The sequence below is a fragment of the Sus scrofa genome, chromosome 16 (genome assembly GCF_000003025.6).
Source record: "Sus scrofa isolate TJ Tabasco breed Duroc chromosome 16, Sscrofa11.1, whole genome shotgun sequence".
Taxonomy (NCBI): Eukaryota; Metazoa; Chordata; class Mammalia; order Artiodactyla; family Suidae; genus Sus; species Sus scrofa.
The window spans coordinates 43,798,664-43,811,717 of NC_010458.4; the positions used below are offsets into that span (position 1 = coordinate 43,798,664).

At 33.0% G+C, this 13,054-nt stretch overlaps 1 protein-coding gene across 1 annotated transcript in view; it reads right to left on the bottom strand.

The window, feature by feature from the left end:
* Positions 1 to 13,054, bottom strand: part of ADAMTS6 (ADAM metallopeptidase with thrombospondin type 1 motif 6) — a 308,302-nt gene that overhangs the window by 96,145 nt on the left and 199,103 nt on the right. Inside the window, exons 11-12 of the mRNA XM_021076778.1 lie at positions 10,414 to 10,521; positions 235 to 380 (exon numbers count right to left, since the gene is read on the bottom strand). Of these exons, the coding sequence (XP_020932437.1) occupies positions 235 to 380; positions 10,414 to 10,521 (254 nt within the window). The remainder of the gene's footprint in view (positions 1 to 234; positions 381 to 10,413; positions 10,522 to 13,054) is intronic.

Below are 13,054 nucleotides of genomic sequence, written 5' to 3' on the forward strand. Positions count from 1 at the left end.
ATACCTGGGATAGATACACAATGCTTTTCTCTTTTAGTTACACAGCAAGGTGAAAAGAAGAAAAAGAAAGTCTGTCTAACAAGGCTCCTCCACTTTCCTGTGCCTATTCCTCGTTCTGAAGACAAGTACTTGGCTCACTGGTGAAACGTTTTTACAGATAACATGTGAAACCGCAGCTTTGAATCATTTCCAACTGTGTCTTTTTGTTGGCTCCGGCTTACTTTAGCTACTTACGCTGGACTGTCACAGTGTCTTAGGGATGAGGAGACGCCTCCCCCGCAGGTCCTGCTGCACTCTCCCCATAGTGACCAGGGACCCCAGCCCCCATCTACGCTCTGGGGCCAAGTGCCAAAAGGAACACAATCTCCCTGATAACACCACTGCAAGATTTCACAGAAAACACAGAATTAGCTTTTAGGCAGATAGAGCTATCAGGATAGAAATACATAAGGATCAGCAATGACCAATTATAGGCATTAGCATTCTCCCAATAGATAACAGAGTTTTTTAACTGTGTTTAGACATTGGTAAAGGTACATGTGATCTGCAAATTATCTTTACCTAGGCAATGATTTATAAATCTCTAACAAGTACCAAGAGTCTAAAAAACTTTACTTCTTTTTTCCTTATGTTTCCTCCTCCAGACTTTTAGTGTTTCACATTATAGAGACCTCAAAAGTCTTTTTTAGATATTTTAGTATTAAAACTTTTTTCTTTATATCCCACTATTATTAGACTCATGGAATGATAATGCAATATGGAAAGTTCCCCAGTAAGGAATTTTTATGATGGTAATTGCTTTTTCTTAAAAAAAAAAAAAAAAGAAAAAAGAAAAAAAAGGCTGGTTGAGGCTACAATAGTAAAAGAATGTGCTGTGGCATTTCATCTACATGAGTACTGCAGACATAATAAAAGTAATGCCAAGACACTAGGGACGGGGTACAAAAAAACCCTTATACACTGACTAGCCATGTGTATAGGTCCTGCATGAACATGTGTACTGGAATTCCTTTCAGCCTTACTCTCTGCAATAAACCACACATACTGCACATAAGTAGAAAGCCAGGAATAATTTATCAAGACACAGACATGGCATAATCAGCTCATAACTCTAACATGATAAATCTTATTTGCAGAATATGGTAAAAATGAAACTCTTTTTTAAAAAAACAACCCAAGCATTTCTAGGCTTTTATTGGTGCATTTTTTCTGAGTTATCAAAATTTGACAAACCATACTGATGTTATGGAAATTATTTGTTTATGTGAATAAAAATATGGAATACTATTAGAATTGAGTAACTGTCAACAATGTTAGATTGTTAAGTAAGAACCCTTATATTAAAATGTAAAGGGATTATGGCATGCGATGCTTATAGAGTAATCAGCCTATTATACAAATTCTGATATATTTAGAATTCTTCCATTTGCACTGTTTGTACTGCTACTACTCTAGACCAAACTGACAAATGGAATAGCTCATTACCTGATCCCCTGCCTCACTTTCTTCTACCTATAATCAATCTATTCCCCCAATGAGTTCTCAGAGAGCTCTTTTAAAAACACATTATCACATCACAACACTTTTCTTTTTTTGGCCATGCCTGCAGCATGTGGAAGTTCCCAGGCCAGGGATCAAACCTAGCCACAGCAATGACCCAAGCTGCTGCAGTTGACAAGGCCAGATTCTTAACTCACTGCACAAGAAGGGAACTCCTCATGTCACTTTTTTGCTTAAAAAACTGTGGCAGTTTCCCTTAACTCTGGTCAACGGTGGCCTTTGTGATCTAGCCGCTCCTCATTCTCCAGCGTTATTCTCTCTTGTACAGAATGTTCCAGACACAATGGCCTTCTCTTCTTTCCTCAATATGTTAAACTTGTTTTCTCCTCAGGTTATTTGCATTTGCTAGCCCTCCTGGGAATACTCTTCTCCAGATTCCATTTATTGTTCTCTTATCATTTGGTCTCAGGTCAAGTGAGTGTCACTTTATTGCAGAGATTGTTCCTCCGATCACTCTCTTTCTGAAGTGCTGGTACTTCACTACCCCTCCTTGCTTTCCCCTCCCCCATCTCCAGGATGTACAAGAGATTACATCTTCCGGTTCTAGTGTCCACTGCTACCACTACTTTAAATTAGCCTGTTTATTTTTCAAATAACTTCTGTATTACTTTTTTCCTCCTCTCCTTAGTAAATGCCTTGAGAGTTACAAGTGGTTATTCAAATTTAAATTAATTAAAATTAAAAATTCAGCTCCTCAGACCCACTAGCCATATTTCTAGGGCTCCACAGCCACATGTCGCTATCTGCTAGAGTGTTGGACAGAGCAGATATAGATCACCAATGTTCTAACTGGAAATGCTAAATGTCTAGAACAGTGTCCAGAATGAAGTACATATACAACAAAACTCTAGCGAATGAATGAATACTTCAGTTAAATTACAGAATACTGTGTCTTATTTTGGTTACTACATGTCAGGAAGGAACTGGACATACTGGAGGGTAAAGAAAGTAAAATTTCCTGGTAGTTTCCCTGGTAGGTGACATTCAACAAACGTTTCAATAGTTGTAACAGTATAAAGGACTTTTATAGAGAAGTGCAGAGCAATTATCATTCATCTATAAAAAACTAGACAAAAAGAAGTTAGTATTCAATTGGCTCTAAGGCCAGTAGATTGGCTCTAAGGCCAAACAATCTGATCTTAAATCAAATAAATATTAAAATAGAACACTAAAAAAGAGTGAATTTTAGGCAATTAAAATTACCATGAAGAAAAAATATCATCTGTTCAAAATGATAAAGCAGAGGCAGTTGGCTAAACCAATAATATAGTATCAACTCCAGGAGCAGGGCTACTAACAATGTACATGTGAGAGGGAGAGAATATTCCAGCTACCAGATTATGATTTATCTAATTGATCTTGAAGACCCATCATTTGCATAATGATATACTGATTACATTAAACCTTTATTCATATAAAAGTCACAACAGCGTACCAAATAATCTCCAGTTTTACACTTTTGTTACTGCAAGTAGCTGTGTATAAGAATACTTATGTCTGAACCTATTTTCCTATGACAGTAACTGAGCAATGTAGTATTAAATAGCAATTACTGATTTTTTCCCTATAGTTTCTATTAATGACAATTAATACTAAAGAATTCCAAATCTTAAAACATGCCTATTTTTTTCAAGTTGGAAATTTAGCATTACTTATTTCAAATAATAAAATTTGATTTTACATTTATTTAAGCTGCACTTAAAGCTCAAAGAGACTTTACAATTCATGTGGTCTAAGCACTTCATTTTTTCAGAAGAAAAAAATAGAACCTGAAGGACCTTGTCCAAAGTCACTTATTGTAGAGAAGGATTGTCCATCCAAACAACACATAAAAAATCAGTGGAAAAAAATCATCTGGAGGTTAGGATCATATATTTGAAGACAATAATGAATAACGTACTTTACTGAATTACTTTTACTACATAAAATACAAAATAACACTAGAGATTAAAAAAAATTTTACCTGCAAATATACAACCACATGTTATAACATACCTCCTTGAATATTCTCATAATTAGTAGAGGAAAAAACTCACATTTTGCATTTTTCAGGGGACAAAATTGTGAAGGTTACAAAATACTGAAAGATTTAGGTTCTAAACATGTTTTGCATGTTTCTTGGATGCTCATAGAATGTGGAATAAGGAAAGTCACATAAACTCTTTTGTTTTCCTTTTAAAACTTATTCTTAAGGTAAAAGATAAACACAAATATTTAGTTTGTAAAATGTTGCTCAGTTCTTACCATTAATTAACATCTACACAGCAGTAGTATTCCATAAGTGTTTGCTAAACCTTTAATTGCATAAATTCATGCCAGTAATTTTATCTATTCCATGGAGTTCTAACATAACAGACAATATATTAGAAAGTTAATTAACACATACATGGTTAAAGAATGATTTATAATAATAAGTATCAGTCATCTAGCAGTTGACAAGAGACTACTGACTAGTTCAGCAATTAATTAACAACTTTGTGTAGGAACAACTTCAGTCTATGCGTTGACTGTATTACATTCTAGTAGTATCTTTGATCAAAAGCAAGTCATTTCTTTCTTATTCCTCTCTCTTCCCTCCCTTCCTTTCTTCCTTCCCTTTCTCTTTCTTTCTTTCCCTTCTTTCTTGTATTATTATTACTGTTACTATTTTGGCCACAGGATACAGCAGCTTGATGTGGGCTCTCAGTTCCCAGACCAGGGATTGAATCTAGGCCCAAATCCCATCCACTAGGCCACCAGGCAACTTCCAAGACATTTGTTCCTTTTCTTCAGCTTCCTTTACTATAAAGTAGAGACTAAAATCAGTTTTCGATTATAATATGGTTTGGATGAGGATGGCTTTAGAAATTAGTTCTATGTAGACATACCTTCGAAAAAGTTAAAAATCTATCAAATGACTTGTTTAATTTTCTCTCTGGCAAAAAATGTTCTTTTGTACTTGTTTAGTTTCCCCTCATCTCGTATTTATAGGAAGAGATCACTTTGGAATTTTTACTACTTCTCTTTCTGGTAGTATTAAATATCTTGACGTTGTACATGATTTTAAAAGAAACTTAATTTACTTAATACATTTTTAAAGAAACTTATAGGGAACCTCATATGGATCAAGTTATTTGAGCTAATATTCTAGATGATAATATTAATCAATATATACTAAGATTTTAGCGTAAGTTATAATTAATATAATTACACTACACCAAATAAAGCAAACTGAAGTTATACAAATCCTATAAGCACACTAAAGGTGAGAATTTTGAGCATTATATTTTCTATTTTTATCCTTAACCTGAAGGGGTCAAAACTAAAAGCTCTAATTCCACAGGCATAGACTTTTACTTCATTTCTTGATACAGAGAAGTTAAATATATTAGGATGGAAACCAGTTTTTAATCTTTATTCCCAAGAGTTATATACAATTCAGTGATTTTGGACTATTCTAAATATGAGTTATATTATTTCAACCTAAATTATCCAGATAAATTGGATAAACCTGGCCTTCTTTTTTGCTAACTCAGTTGTGTTTAACCAGATTCAGAAAGGTGAAAAAAGTGAAACTATCACATCCCTAAAATAAAATTTCCTATTGTTCATTCTTGCTTTTCACATTCCTTCTAAATAAAAGAAATGTGTCTTAAAAACTAGATGAAATAAGGACTTTCCCTTGTGGCACAATGGAAACGAATGTGACTAGTAACCATGAGGTTGCAGGTTCAATCCCTGGCTTTGCTCAGTGGGTTAAGGATCTAGCTTGCCATGAGCTGTGGTGTAGGTTGCAGATGTGGCTTGGATCCCACGTTGCTGTGGCTGTGGTGTAGGCAGTGGCTATAGCTCTGATTTGACCCCTAGTCTGGGAACCTCTATATGCCACAAGTGCAGCCCTAAAACCCCTTAAAAAAAGACAAAAACAAAAACAAGATGAAAGACGATACATTCCAATGAGGCTTTAAAATTTTTCTTAAGAAACACTTATTTATCCTTAAACAACATTTCTTTCTATTAGACCACTGAATTTCATGATCTCCATCAGGGAACTACCTTAAGCAAGAAATAAATCAAACAATCTAACCTTGAAAATTTGTCAGAATTCTAAACGAAAAATTTCAAAATAATACTGTATACATACACACACACACACACACACACACACACACACACACACACACACACACAGAGTATTTTGTTTAAACTAGAGATATTTTAGAATATGATTATGGTAGATCTTGTTCCATAGCCAGCACTGGGTACAGCCAGCATCTGGAATAAGATACCTCTAAGGAAATGCTAAGATCTTAAAGGAAGTGATATTGGTGATTCAATATAGAACATTCTCCCCAAATCAAAAAAGCTGAGAGTTGCAGCACAGTGCTATTAAAAGCCTTATCTTTCCACTGTGCAGGTGCAGGAATGCTAAAGTTTATTTCAGCCCAAATTCTAAATCAGAACTTGTCATTCTATACTATTTAAATTTCTAGAGCAATTGGAAGAGTTATTCTTTCTTCACTTTCCGTGTTTATAGTTTGGGACCCAGTCAAAACATACGACATTCTACTCTAAGTGAATTAAGTTCTAAGGCTGTAAATGTCCAGTGCTTTAGAAGGGCATGAAATAATCCTATTCTAATTCAGCCCTATGTTTCCCATGTAAAAATATTAGGAATTAATGTCATGTACATGTAAGTCCAAATGCTGTGCAGTCTCTAAGTGAGTATCATAGAATCATTAAATCAATCTTTTGGCAATAAACCAAGTATCTGAAACCTTCTTTGTGGTCACCATTGGAGCTTGCAAGGATTGGGTTTTGATTATCCTTAATATCCTGTTCAGTAACAATGCCAACACTAGTATCAGAGTTTTTATAGTCTAAAGCTTTGTTTGCTATTTCATCAAATATGGCATCCCTCTGATTTCTGTTCAAAGGGCTAATGCTGATGCCATGTCTAAGGAAAGTTCTTTTAGCTGAAATTTATATTGATTGGTTTGTAGGAGTTCGACCCATGGACACACAGTACCAGCACACTGTCTGGGCTCATCAAATTTCCTCCTTTGGTTAATGCTACTGTCCCTGAGCACATCCATTCAGACCATATGGTTCTTATTCAGTCCTTGAATGGCTTATTCAGGCAAAAATCCAATGGCTGTAATAGCGATGTCAGACCCCCCAGGACTCACGCAAAGATCAGTTTTTAATTTTTTGGCCATATTTCTTACTCCATCTGCTAAATGTGCATGGAACAGTTCCCACACTTACGTGGAACATTTGTGGAACTGTGCCCCCGGGCAAAGATCCCATATCTTTTGCAGCCAGAGTTTGACGAGATCATTGTGGATCCAGTCCTCAGGATATATCTATGCTATCACTTGAGCCATGTTTTTCCCCCACCCCCAACCTTTTTTGAGAAGATTTATTCAAAAAGCTATAAGCAGCTTTGGTTTTATCCTGCTGGCTAGACAGGATGTAGATTTTTTCCTTGTTCCTTCTGATGAGAGTAGTTTTGAAATTCAGAGTTAAGATCAGAAGTTGTGAATATTCCATTCATGTTTCTGAGACACACAAACTCATGCTTATAGTCTGTGATGCTCATAAAGACATGAGATGCCAGTCTGTGAGGTCAGTAAAGACAGTATGGCAAATAATTTTCTGCCCACTATCATTTAAGGTTGGCAAATAATAGTGGAAAGTAATGATGATGCTCTCGTAATATATACTAGCACCTTCCCTCTGAGGAAGCCAATGAAAAGCTCACTGAGATATTATCTCATTCCATCCTCACAATATCTCTATGAAATATTTAGAAATAGATTTTTCTCTCATTTTACAGTAAAGATTTATTACTTTGCCAATTTTAACACTATCATATATTCTTAGCAAAATTCCAGGTGACTTTTTATTGTGATTCCTGAGATAAAAAACTATTATAGGTAAACAAATGAAAAATCCACTTGGTAATAAAGGGTAAAGTATATTATTAACACCCATCTCATGCTCAGTGGCTCACTATTTCTGTGACAATGAAAATTTTCTTTTTAATCTGCAAAATTTCCCATCTGAAGATAAAGCATAATCAGAGGCAGTATAGAGGGGCCAAGTTTTCAACTTTGGAATCAGAAAGACCTGGACTGGAATCTCAGCTCTAATATTAAATTGCTATGTAATCTTAGGCTTTCAAATCTTGCTTCTTCATTGGCAAAATGGAGTTAAAACAGTACCCCACCTCATAGGATTTTTTTAATAGTAAACAGAACAAATATGTATCTGGCATAGTGTAAGTACTTTAAAACTATTCATTATCATTATTATCGTTCTTACTGGCGATGTCAACTATTTTTAGATGGTAAGAATATACACTGGCCACACAAAGTTGACCAGAACAACTGAAAATTTCACTTTAATTTTGTCACTAGGTGACATGTTTTGCATGATTGTTTTGATTTGAGTCAAAATACTGAGCTCTGGTTTAATATTCAAATAGGTATAGCCTTAAAGAGAAAAATCTGCATTTATTAACAGTAATCACGCTCCTCTTATAAGGAAAAAAAGTAACTGAAATCAAAAATAAAAATTCACAAATAGATGACATGGCAAATGCAGTTAGTAAAAAACAAATTAACAATAATTATGAAGTGCTCAGCTCACATAAAGAATTCTTTGTACTTTTTTTTTCCACTTAAAAATGTAGGTTGATCTATTCTTTGAAAGCCTCTTCATAAATTCAAAGTTAATTATAGAAATACTTTGAAAGTCTTCTCTTAGACTTCTGTCCTTTTTCTTTCTAGGACCCTGTATGATATATATTTTTTTCATTCATTCATTCATTTAAACACTCCCTAGTGCCATACTTAAAGCTGTCTACCAACCTTCTAAGTCTGGAAGAACGGCTATGATTTGTTTTGTAGATTAATTTTTGATGGTGAAATACAATGTATTGATTTTATGAAACTACACTCTAATATTGTGAATATTAACAGCCTCTTGGTAGACAAACTTTTCTTCACTTACAGGTTCTTAAATAGATTTTTCATGGAGTCAAAGATATTCTGCTAAAGTATTCTGGAAGCTGACAAGATTCTAAGGACAGGGTAAGCAGGCAAGCAAGGGATTCTTTTAATCTGAGCATTGCCACTTTTTTCAAATGTACATATTAGAATTATATACATTGCATGTGAAGAAAGTGTTTAAGGATCAAAAAATTGACAACCATTAGCCTAGATAAAGAATGAGAATTTTTAGAAATCAAATATATTTGGGCCCCATTTTATTTACTTTCTCATGTCTGTGTTTACTCTTATTTAGTCTCAGAAGTAATTCTATTTCCCATCTATATGCTTATTTAAATATAAGTTTAATACTTCTAGCTTTGATATTATTTAGAGCATTTTCTAGGTAGCCTTTAAAATTGTCTGTAACTTTCATGAAAAATGTCACCTCTATCAAAAACATACACATAAGCTGTAAGATATGACATTTCAGAGGACAAATGATTCAATATTAAATATGTGTTTACCATAAAGATGACTGAGGTTTGTGTTCTCAGATAGGCACTACCTGTGGCTTACTTATTTAGAGTTATTATATAATTTATAGAATGCTTTCAGGGGAGCAATGGTGTTTAAAAGATTGAGTTTTTTATGCCTTAGGTTAAAAAATAAAGTAAAATAAAGAGAGCCATCAGGCCTAGTATTATTACAGGCAAATAGAAAGAGTGGCCCATTGGTGTAGATCACAAGAATAATAATCAATCAATGGCAAATTATAGAAACAGATTCTCACAGGGACTTTCCCCTTACAATTGTGTATTTCTTCTAAATACAGATTGATGTGAATTGCTACTTGTCGTTGACAAGAACTGTTGGTTCCAAAACAAACCTAGACTGTTGTTTCAAGAATGTAGTTCCTAATATTTTCTATTACTTCTGTGAAAAAAAACAAGGAATTTTTGGTAGTGTGTGAAGGTCTCTGTATTTTTATTGGCTACTCACGAAGTTTCAGAAAAAGATTCTTAATCTTTTTAAAATGACTCTATCAATTTATACATTTAGCATAATTTACCAACATTTCCAAACTCAGCATGGAAAAGCCATCAACATGGCACTAGGTCATGGGTCCTGAATGAAGCCGTCAGCAAGGATTAATAAACTGTGACAGCTGCCCAAAAGCTTTCATTCTTTTTATTTAAACATCAGATTGTAAACTGAAATTCAGTGTAATCTTTGTTGAAACTAGCCCAACTAACATGGAAGAAGTCAGAACTGAGAACAAATGACAGTAGTAGCTATTGTTGTAAATTCAGTCCATAGCAATAAATTCTAGGATCCACATAGAGTAAATCCTAAAGAATTTCAGGAATAGCCTAAACTATTCTTATCTTTTTGAGTAATTTTTAATAATTATAGTTTTTGAAAAGTAGGCTGATGAAACAATTATTTAGCAACAAATCTATGCTCAATAAATTGCTTAATTTTTCTACTATTCTTTCATATTGTAATATAAAAGTGACTCATTATACTATAGTTATAAAATCTATTTTAGGATAACATAATTTTCCAGAAATTATCAGGAAAAAAAGACATATGACTAAACAGACTATATTAAATAACACTGTTGTTGGACTTTTTTGTACAAATGCAAATCAAAAATATATGTATAGTGAGAGGAAACTGACCCCGAAAATACTCATGATGATTTTTTAAACAAAGCATATTTGCAGCTATCAACATAATTCATTAGGCTAGGAATTTATTATTTTCCCAAGTATATTTTCATTAGTATGCATAATTTCCTAGTGGTTGAATATCATACCAGAAATTTATCAGTTTAGTCTATATGACAAATAGCTAATAAATCATTGGAGCTTACCCCCTTTTCAATATTCCCAGTTTGACAAAGTGTTCCCTCAGCTGCAGGAATACTGTTGGTGACACAGCGGTTGCTTTTGCTGAGACACCAGAGCTCTCTACACACTTCCTAGGAAAGAAGGCAAAAGCAAGTTGATCAGAAGTGAGACTAAAATCATGTCTACTCCTCTATAAAATGTGGGGAGGGGAGGGATAAATTAGGAGTTTGGGACTAAAATATACACACTACTATATATAAAATAATCAACAAGGACCTACTGTATAGCACAGGGAACTATACTCAATATCTTGTAAAAATCTATAATGGAAAAGAATCTAAAAAAGAATTATATATATATATAAAATACATACGATCACTTTGCTGTACACCAGAAACTAACACATTGTAAATCAACTATATGATGATAAAAATTTATATATATATATATATATATATCTCCACAGTATGTAAGTAATATTAAGCATTACTTGTCACTTGCATCAGAGATAAGGATTTTGAAGGATGTCCTTCTGGAAGGTGGGTTACCATTTCTCAAAATCACTTAAACATTTGTCTTTATAATTCTTATTTCAGTGGATAAAGCATATCTTCATTTTTAATGCTGATTAGAATCTTTTAAATATAGTATACTGAAATTTCATTAATAGAGAAGAATAGTGAGAAAGAATGACTGTCTAGGAAGGAAATATATGTTTATTACTCCCCAAAACATGCAATAGCACAAACTCGCTGATTACTCATAGAGTATTGCCAAAGTAGATGACTTCCTAGACCTACTGAAATAGATAAGCAATGAGATCCTGCTGTACAGAACAGGGAACTATACCTAGTCACTTATGATGGAGCATGATGGAAGATAATGTGAGAAAAAGAATGTATATATGTACGTATGACTGGGTCACTTTGCTGTAGAGCAGAAATTGACAGAACACTGTAAATCAACTATAATGGAAAAATAAAAATCACTAAAAAAAAAGAAACAGATGTGGTTCATTAAAGTAGTCCACTTTCATTAAAGGGAAATTTGGTTTGGAGCAAATGCTGCTATTTATGTGCCATTTCCATAACTGATATATTTCACATGTTATTTGGAGCTACTCTGTCTTCTTTATTATGGTTTCTCATTATCCCACCACAGCATAGGAGAATTACAACACTTTTTGTAATGTTAGAAATTTAAAATACCTCATTTTGTTCACACTTATATTAATCTATCAGATTTTAAAATAAGCTGTCCAACATGTTCCTAAGTAAAGTGTTTGAATAGCCAAAAAAAGATTACTTTGAAGAAAATACTAAAAAATTTCAGTTTATTTTTGTGGATGATCACTAATTACCATCATTATTGATATGAAAAGTTTTTAATTTAAATTGAAACCATTTAGTATAAAACATATTTGCAATAAAAATATATGAATCTGGAAGCAAAGATACATTTATATATAACAACATTCAATTCTGTTGCGGTTATTCCCCAACTGCTCTTTTATTCTCAAAACATAATTATAACACTTTATGCCATATACCAGAAGAAAAAATTTTTACAACTGTGTATGGTGATGGATGTTAACTAGATTTATTTTGGTGATCATTTTGCAATATTTGTAACTACTGAATCATTATGTTGTACACCTGAAGCTAATATAATGTTATTGGTCAATTATATCTTAATTTAAAAAAAATTTAAAGGGATTTATGTCACATATACACAATTCAGAAATACAGTGGTAACATACTGAATTCACTGATTAACTACTGCTACAAATGGAAATGCCCCACAGAGTAAAGCAAAAAGATGGGATCTTTCTGGACCTCTCTTTAGGGTACTCCCCTCCACCAGGCAGATAAAGAGATATAATATATTTAGTAGACTTTATAGATATTTTAAAAAATTTATCTATTATATATAATTTATTTATCTACTGCAAACTCCATGTAGAAAACTAAAGAGCTAGAAGAAAAGTTAAGCATCAGAAAAGAAAACTAACATGTGCTGTGGATTATAATATAAAGATAAAACTTTTCTGTTCTAACAATCCAAGGTACTACAAATTCTACTTTCTTTCAAAGTTTCAGTTTCTGTTTAAAGAGAAGGTTATTTATACTACTTTATTCTTCCTTTTCTATAGGAGATGATTTCTTACTTTATGGAACCTAATATATTCTTTTGGTTTACTTTAAAAGCAGTAGGATTAACATTTTAAGCTCTTAAAATATTATTTCATGTATCAAAAATAATCATATTCAAAAAGAAATGTGTTCACAAAAATAGAGAAACATTGCTAGGACAATGCACTAAAATTTTTTTTAAAAAGACCCATAATCCTAAACCATATTTTTGCTGTTTTAAGATTTTTATTAGGTCTAAATCTTACTTTAGACAGAAGTAAAAAAAAAAAAAAGCCTAAAGTATATTTTAGACATAACTATGAAATGAAAATTCTATCAGTGAAAAAGACTATTCACAGAATCTATTAGGAAAACATACTATTTATTCAAAATACAGAAACTCCATTTTGCAAAAATATGTTGAAAATCTATACCCAAAATGGCAAGTTCTCAAAATAATAATCTTGACAAAGAATCTTTAATCTCAGAATTAACAATAGAGCCCACTGATAGAGGCCTCTTATCCTTTAGG